This window comes from Chrysemys picta, chromosome 11, assembly GCF_011386835.1.
Source record: "Chrysemys picta bellii isolate R12L10 chromosome 11, ASM1138683v2, whole genome shotgun sequence".
NCBI classification, from domain to species: Eukaryota; Metazoa; Chordata; order Testudines; family Emydidae; genus Chrysemys; species Chrysemys picta.
The window spans coordinates 46,909,579-46,918,653 of record NC_088801.1 but is presented as its reverse complement, the minus strand read 5'-3'; the positions used below and the strand labels follow the sequence as shown (position 1 = coordinate 46,918,653).

General features: G+C 42.5%; 1 protein-coding gene across 5 annotated transcripts in view; it reads left to right on the top strand.

Moving 5' to 3' along the window:
• Positions 1–588: 588 nt before the first annotated feature.
• NCKAP1 (NCK associated protein 1) overlaps positions 589–9,075 on the top strand; it is a 119,281-nt gene continuing 110,794 nt past the window's right edge. For all 5 annotated transcript variants that reach the window (XR_010591602.1, XM_008178293.4, XM_005306541.5 and 2 more), the window contains exon 1: positions 589–833. Coding sequence is in view for 4 of the 5 variants with exons in the window: in XM_008178293.4 (XP_008176515.1) it covers positions 726–833 (108 nt within the window). In the remaining variant the exon portion in view is untranslated. The remainder of the gene's footprint in view (positions 834–9,075) is intronic.

Below are 9,075 nucleotides of genomic sequence, written 5' to 3'. Positions count from 1 at the left end.
ATAAAATGGTTGTGAAACATTTTTCAGTTTTTACTATGGTACCATACAGCCCACCTTCGCCCTAATGGTCTCACCCCTCATTGATCCTCCCCCCAGTATTTTTGAACACCCCGCTCCCCTAATTTCAATCCCTGTGGGCAACACTGGCTTGCAGCGAAGGATTGGCAATGTATTTTATGTGCACTTGTGAGTATTCTTTTTGCCCTAGGGCTACCATTATTGCTGCCCTAATGACAGCCACCTCCATCGGCAATTTAAACCTGTAAATAAAACCTGTGCTGCTGTGTGCTGTGTCAAAGACAACTCCTGCTGGGTAGTTCTCATGTCTTTTACAATCACTCCCCATGAGGGCCCAGAGATATGTTTGGAGCCCGACCCACAAAAAGTTAATCCGGCCCGTCAAGCGCTGGGCTGGACGGGGACCTTTGGAGCAGGGCTCCGGCCAAGCGAGACCAGCCTCTCCAGGCGGCCGCATCTCCCAGTGGTGGCCACAGGGGGCGGCAGAGAGAGGCGCGTCATGTGATGCGGAGGCAGAGCCCGGCCTGGCTGTGGGCAGCACCGCCGCCGCCACCACACCTAGCGGAGCCTGGGAGCGAGGCCGGGCGGAGGGGCAGCGCGGGGGCCGGCGGGCGGGCCGGGCGATGGAGGCGCTGTGAGCGGGGCTTGGCAGGGAGGTGGCGGCGGAGCCTGGGCCGGGAGCGCGGGGCGGCGGCGGTAGCAGCAGGATGTCGCGCTCGGTGCTGCAGCCCAGCCAGCAGAAGCTGGCGGAGAAGCTGACCATCCTCAACGACCGGGGCATCGGCATGCTCACCCGGCTCTACAACATCAAGAAGGTGCGGGGGCCCCGCGGCGGGGGCGGGACGGCGCGGGGAGCCGGGCGGGCGGAATCACAGCCGCCGCGATCATTCCTGGGCCCTGGCGGCCCCCGCCGCCTCCCTCCTGCGCCTGATCCGGCCGTCGCTGCTCCTGCAGCGGGACCCTGGCGGCTCCGCCGCGGCCTAGCTGCGGGGCCCGGGGCGCAGCCGCTCTCCACTGGAGCTCTCCTGAGCTGCGAGAGCTCCGGTCCCCGCACAGGCTCGGCCCGCGGCTGCGGCGCTGGGCGGGGGCTGCGGGGTCGGGAAACGGAGCCGCGATGGGAAAACTTCCCGTCTGGCGTCGACCTCGGTATTGGGCTGAGATCGCCGCGGGGGTGCGACCCCTCCGCTGCCCGGGGCCGCCGCCAGGATGGAGGCCGATCGGACAGAAGTGTGGAGTCCAGGAGTGGGTGTTTCTCCCCTAGGAGGTGCAAAGGGCGGCCAGGTTTGCGAGACCACCCACAATCCCAAGGGAAGCTGGCAGCGAGCCGCCCGCACCGTGAAGTGAAATGAAATGATTGTCTCCCGTCTGACCACGGCACTTCTTGGGAAGAGCCCAACAGGGTGTAAAGCAGGCATTCCCCCCCCCCCCCGGGCTTTTTTTGCTTGTGAGTCATGACACCAGGGAGAGTATGGGTCAGCTTCCCAGCCCAACCTGCCAAAGGTTCCCGGTTACCTAAGAGAAAAGGTCTCATTAAAAGTAATACACTTTAATCTCAACAAGTTTGAGGCAGGTCAGGTGGTTGCTTAGAAAGATTGCTGCTGGTTTCAGTTGTAACAGATGTTTTGAGTTCCTGGTGCTAAAAGACTAGTAACAGCTAGTCTCCACCTTGGTTTTACTTTTATTAGAAAAATAAAGGAAAGAAGATAGTGTTTTTTAATAAAGGAAGATGGTTCAGAGGTGCAGGAAGTTAACATATGTTATGATTTATCACGTACTGAAAAATCGCCACTCCCTCTTCGGAAAGGTTTCTCAAGTTTAGTTCTACCTTGTTTAGTTTTGAAGCAAGTTTTTTTGTGTTTATAGACTGTTGTTTAGTGACCATTTTTAGTCAGCTATTAGATGTATTGAGTTCTTGTTGACTTATTCCAAATTTTTGTTAGCTTAATTTCTTCAACAATGACATACTGACACTAGGTAGAACTTCAGGTTTCTAATGAATCCAATTGAAAGGGTGAGTTTTGGTTAACTAAGATTTTACTAAGTCTCCTATTTTATTCTGCTTTATCTAATTAGTGTATTCTAGAAGGCATAGTTTGATTGCACTTTGTTTGATGTAGTCTTTATATTCTGAAGATGTGCAAATGTGTGCAGGATTGAGGCCTTACATTCCCCAAGCTATTCTATGAGTTTGTAATTCTGCACACTCAGATTTTGCATTTGTTATTTTAAAAATTCTTCGGGTTTGATACATGAAAAAATAATTTTAAAAATGTATTTAATTTAAACCACAGATCACCAAGTATTGAGTGACTGAACTGAGTGATTCCTGAACTGAGCTGCAACACACTTCTTGTCAGATAGCTTCTACATTATAGGAAGCATTTTTACTTCAGAAGTTACATTGAATACATTAAAATTTAACAATGTGCAACAGCAGCTTTCTAATAGTTTTGTAATGTGAGAATAAGGGCATGTCTACATGCAGACATATCAATTTTGCTGAAGCTGATTTAGTTAAACTGGTGCAAAAAGGCTGTGTTGGACATGCTTATTTAGGACTTATTTAGTTTGTCAATTTAGGAGCAGATTTTCACTGTTTTAATTAAGTCAATCTTAGCAGGTAAAAGTTCTTGTGCAGACAAGGCATATATCTATATCTATATCTAAAAGCTTGCAGGTATAGGTATACTGGCAAAATCCTCCTAGTGTAGACACAGTTATACTGGCAATAATCTTTTGACAGTATATTTTATGCTGGTTTGGCAAGTGAAATACATTATACAGGTAAAAGCACTTTTTTTGCTACTATAACTGTCTGTGTTAAGTCAAAGCTTTTGCCCATATACATATGTTGTCTTATAAAAAAAAAAATTCAACCTGAAACTGATATATATATATATATATATATATGCAGGAAAAAGTGTTAAGGGTAGGTCTGGCTTTAGTCACCAATAGTGACTCACTGGGTCTGCTTGGCCCTTTTGGGGATATGATGCTCGCCCTTCATCTGCTCCAGATGACAGGATGGTAAAAGTGCTTAACTGTCCATTGTGTCCAAAATTCCCAGTGTTGATGCACCTTTAGGGAGGACAGGGCTCCAGTCATGCCTGCAGATATCCCGTGTTCAAACATTAGATGGTTTAGGAGTATGTAGGTAGTTCAGCTCTATGTTGCTCCTCTGCAAAGCTGGTAGAGTCCCAGATAGAAATCTGTGTGGGAGTTCATGTAGCTGTTTGTTTTTCTACCTAATTTTTTTTTATTATTTTTTATTTTAAACAGCATTCATCACTGTGGTAACTGAATGGCAATGGCAACATGGCGTCTTGAGTGAGCTGTGGTGAGGGGTGGGGGGCTTCCGGCATAGAGCTGAGGAGTTGGGCTTCTATAGAGTTGGACCTAGAGTTTTCCATGAATCTTGGGCTTGAAGTGCACATGCCCTGAGCTCTTCGTGACTACAGACCTCTCCCTAAAGATGAGACTGTGTCTGAAACCAAGCTGAAACTTGCTGAATTTTCAGAGAACTCTGCAGGAGGAAAGAATCTTAGTGTTTTTAGTTTTGAAACTCCCTTTAAATATTCAAGAGGAGAATTGGAAATTCAAATTACTAGAAGTTACTAGTCAATATGTGGTACTGCGGTTAAAGGAAATGGTTAAGATGGTTTTTATAAGAGGAAGTGATAGTAGATCAAGTGATAAGACTGACTGAGAAATTGCTTTAATCATTGTTTAGAGAATAAGGATGTTTAAAAGATGGTTAAGAAGTTCCTTGCCTGTTTAAGTGCACTAAACAAAATATTTGCTCCAAAGTAGTTTTAGAAGTCATCAGGAATGGTTAAAACCTGAGTTTGTACTTCATCTTTGCATGTAAACATCTCAGTTTTTATGTCATTGAACTCTGTCCTTTTTTCTGCCTAAAATTGTTGATTGCTCTTCAGTTCCTGTCTGCAGAAACTTCCTGCCGTTGCATTGTTTTTTGAAATAGCAGTTTGGAATTCATTGAATTTAACAACTTGAGCTGATATTGTCTATCTTGAATAGCACTAACTTTAATAAATGAAGAAGGTCACAGGTTCTTTAGTGTTTTTTAGATGTAATACACAGCATGTGCTTTACACAAAACTTGATTATCATTCATCTTTCTTGCTAATGTTCTTATTTTTTTGAATACTGTGTGTGAATGAACAGTTTAATTGATTTATCTGGAAATCTTAATGCTCTTAAATGATTTTGCACACAAGCAGTGGTTGTGAGATCCACTACCCCAGTGGTTCTCTAACTTTTGTACTGGTGACCCCTTTCACAAAGCAAGTCTCTGAGTGCGACCCCCCCCCCCTTATAAATGAAAAACACTTTTTAATGTATTTAACACCACATAAATGCTGGAGGCAAAGCGGAGTTTGGGGTGGAGGCTGACAGCTCACGACCCCACGTGTAATAACCTTGTGACCCCCAGTTTGAGAACCCCTGCACTACCCTATTCTTCTTCCCCTTCTCTGCTGCCAAGACACCGTGTCTGCTACTCTACTCCCTCCAATCTTGTGGCACTGAAAGGATCTATCTTCCTCTGTTCATAGTTCTCTCCAGCAGCAGAGTTAAACTAATGTGATTCTCATTGGTTTCACTACTGCCCACAGGAGTCTGATTAGCAACAGTGTTTTGGGGACAAGAATAAAATGAAGTATGGAAGAGTACCTGGTGAATGGTTCACTCCCCCCTATGGTGAGAGCACAGGGCGTGGCTAGTATGAAGAGTGGTTGGTAAAGTGGTGTATGTTGGAGTAAGACATTCCTAGTGTGTTGCTAGTGGACCATCTGTCTTATGTCTGGTCTGTACCAGGAGTGGATTTCTGCAGGATCGTGATTGTCTGCACAGTGGTCCCAACCCTTCTCGATATTGGGACCAATCTTAATTCTGAATTTGGATGTGCTGCCTCTACACTTTCTCTCTTCCCTTGTTCCTTCCCGTCATTTGAGCCGCCTCTTTCCTCAGCTCTTCAAAGAATTATACTGATGCTGCTGCTTTTCACACAGAACTTCCTTAGCTACCATGCTTGTAGGTGAGTAACTTTTCTGTAGTACCATACACAGTTTAGTGCTCTCCCCCAACCTCTGTTCTACTGAAAGCATGCTTCACAAGTAAAAGCTTTCCTGCTTGTGACTTTGCCTCTAGTAAGAGCAGCAAAGATAAACTGATTAGACTGTAAATTTCTCTGTCAATGCTCCTACATTTCTAGGTAGCAGTGACACAGGAACGATTCTTTTCAGTGCGGGTATTTCTTTTCAGGGACTCTTTAAATAAATTTTTTTTTTAAAAAAAAGTGGTGTTGTTGCCAGGTAGTATTTGCTACAAGATTCTATGGTGAATTTAAACACCTGGAATAGCTAACTGAACCAAGACAGGAATCTATGATGGAAGCCAGTGTTGGTGTTAAAGTTCTTGTGGTTTTTGAATCGGTTATTTTAATGAGTGTCAGAGCAACATGCTTTCAATAGAATAGTTTAATATAATAAAGTTAAGGTCACAGAATAATACTCCAAAAATAAGGAATCAGAAATCAGTATTTCTAATATTTTAATTGCATTTGTTGTCATTGTGCTATCAATATCCAATTCCAAAGCACAACTTTTATGTCTGTATATAGAATTTGCAAAATTCTTCTTAAGAAGTTGTCAAAAGATGTTGTATTTAATTTAGAAGGAAAAAAGGGGAACAGGTTAAAACTGTTACATGACCCTTGTAACTTTCCAAAATTAAACAGTTTTAAACAAGGCTCGGGATTTGGTTCACAGTGACTTCATCCTGTTTGGTAACATGGCAAACACACCATTTAAAATCTTTTACACCTTTTATTAAAGGTACAGGAAAAGAAAAAACAGTTAAAGCATTTAAAATGGAAGGTATTAAACAGGGCTCTCATTTTAATGACATCCTTTGTTCCATGGTACTGAAGATGGTAGTAGCTGTCCTTTTTGGGAAAAAGAGAAGTTAGTTGAGATGAAATGGAGATGTGGTTGCTGAAGTCCGATCCCATTTCCTAGGAGAAAAATGACAGACCCTCACAGAAGGGGAAAGAACAAAACAGCAAAGACATCAAATGAAATTTCTGTCCCCTGGTGTTACTTTCACTTGCAGCCTCGCTGTTGGAAAAACACAGGCACTGCACATGTTCTTAACCACCACTCTGAGACCTGGCGAAGTTTTACCAACATTGGTCTGGCTAAGGCATTGCATTTAGCTGCCTTTCTGGTTACAGACTTACATTAATGTTGCAAAATATACAGTCTTGTCTGGTGTAGCCAGACTCTCTATTAGACTGAAGAAAAAAGGAGAGAGATAAGAAAGAAAAGAAATAAGGTAGGAAAGGAGAGGGATACATGGTGGGGTATATGTGACACAGACTCCCATTCCAGGTGGTGGCAATGGTGATGTCATCAGGGTCCCTCTCTCTGGCCTCATCTGGTCAGGACATCTCTCAGGATAAGGGCCAAAAAGGTTTGGGGTTCCAGGAGATGGTGGGAATGGCAGCCATGATGGTGAACCTTGCCTCCTTCCTCTTCTTTTGTCTTCAAATCAACCAGCATTGCCGTAGCTAAATGTTCTCCAGAGTCTTTTATGTTAAGGACCCCAAAAGGGAGTGGTAGGTGAGATAGCCCAGTGGCTCTTTACTTTTCTAGACTACTGTACCCCTTTCAGGAGTCTGATTTGTCTTGCATACCCCAAGTTTCACCTCACTTAAAAACTACTTGCTTACAAAATCAGACACAAATATACATAAGTGTCACAGTGCACTATTACTGAAGAATTGCTCACTTTCTGATTACCATATCATTCTAAAATAAATCAATTGGAATATAAATATTGTACTTACATTTCAATGTATAGTATATAGAGCCGTATAAACAAGAAATTGTATGACATTTTAGTTTGTACTGACTTCGCTAGTGCTTTTTATGTAGCCTGTTGTAAAACTAGGCAAATATTTAGATGAGTTGATGTACCCCCTCGAAAACCTCTGCTACCCCTGGTTGAGAACCACTGGAATAGCCCTTTCCCTCCTGGTTTTGTTCACCAATTAGGTCTAATTTCCAACACACCAATTTTGGTTCATTGAGTTCTGATCCCACACCTCTCCTATGTACCAGGCATGATCTTAACTCAGTCCTTGAGTTAGATCACTAGGTCTTCTTTTTTTAGACTGATTTAGTCTTTGTCTTCACTTTGCCCCTTTTCCCATCAACATTTGTTAGTTATTGTTACACTTTACAAACTTTAACCACTTTCCACAGTTACTCACAAGTGGAGTAAACTTGTAGGCCTAATTATTACAACTGATCAGTCATAGGAGTTGAAATATTGGTATCTGCTTAACTTCTGTTAAATTTCCTTGTAGATTGGTAAGGGCCATCTTGAAAAATAAAGTTAAATATGTAGTTTAATGTACAAAACTAGCAGAACATAATAGTATTAAAATTTGTTTACCTAATAGGAGTATTGAATGTGAAAAGCATAACCAAACTAAGCCTTAGGATCAACAAAGAACAAATTGTTTTACATATTAGTTTTAACTTAAGACTGCTTTTAGCTTTCTAAACTGAGGACTTGGCTCCTGATCCCACAGTGAGCTGCATGCAGGTGAAGGGACATCCCATATAGAGCTTATTGTGAAATCAGAGCTTAAAGCCTTGTGTGGCAAATTACATCCTCCATTTTGCAATCTCAAAATCAGGGTTGTTCAAGCTTTGCTTTTTAATTATATTAGCAGATATAGTACCACTTGTCAAATTTCCACCAATTACTCATAAGTCAAGTGAGTGCTTTTTCACTTATTTAACTTTTGCCATAATTACAGATACACATTATTTCAGAAGAGTAATTAATGGCATAAAAATGGTGCTGTAGGAAGAATAGTCTCTAAGAAGGAACACCATAGGGACAGTGGGTGAGGTTCTCACTTCTGCTCCAACCCCTTTACAGCTGATACAAGGGCAGAGTCCCTGAAATCCCCAGTTCTGGCTGGGGAAGGGTTTCAGTCAGCATAGGTACTACAGAAGACAGCTGTAATACTGCCTTCAGAAAATTCCTTCCCAACCCTTGGGCAGTGACTGCTTTGTCTACACTAAAGGGAAAAGTCAATCTAAGCTATGCAATTTGAGTTATGTGAATAGCGTAACTCAAATAGACGTAGCTTATATCTACTTACCACGGGGTCCACACTATGCAATGTCGACAGGAGACGCTCTCCCATCGACTCTCCTTACTCTTCTTGATCAGGTGGAGATCTAGAGACCTGCTAAATCAACCGCTGTTGCATTGATCGCTGCACTGTTGATCCTCCGGTAAGTGTAGACAAGCTCTCAGGCTGGGGGCAGGAGTGGCATATCTGGGGTAGGGCCACAGCAAGCAGTGCTGCAGGATTCATTTGAGTATTCTGCATCAACTATGGGTTTTAGAAATATCAAGGAGAACTTTGAAATCCTGTTATTACAAAACTGCAGATTGCCTATTCATTTCCACATCTTGTTCATTATTCAGTCTGTCATGTAATGCTACAAAAGTGACTAAGTCACTGTAAAGATAAAGTTATTTTAATGTTCAGAGGACGATCAGGTGTAGCTGAAGAGGCTAGTGCACCTCTTTTGATTTACACATTCAATTGAAAATCATCCCAAAAGAGCTGGTCTATGTTTTTCGAATGAAAGAGAACGTTTTAACAACCTTTTTGCTTCTCGGGCAGATCACAAGTCACTTAAATTAAGATGTTGAAATTTTGTGGCAATTTAAGCCCATTATTTTTTCTTCTCATTAACTGTCCACACTGTCTTCATACTTAATTAGTAGAATCAACCTTTTCTATTTGATCAGTTCTGATATTTACTAACATTACAACTTTTCAGAGCTAACCATATAAAATGTATTAGGTTTCTGTGTTGTGCTGTATTAGATTTAGAATTAAGTGTAAAGTGTCTGACTCTGTAGCCATTCTTGACACAAAAATGCAATTGATGTAAGTAGTTGTGCCTGGGAAACACATGCTCTGTCTTGGTCTAGTCCTAGAAA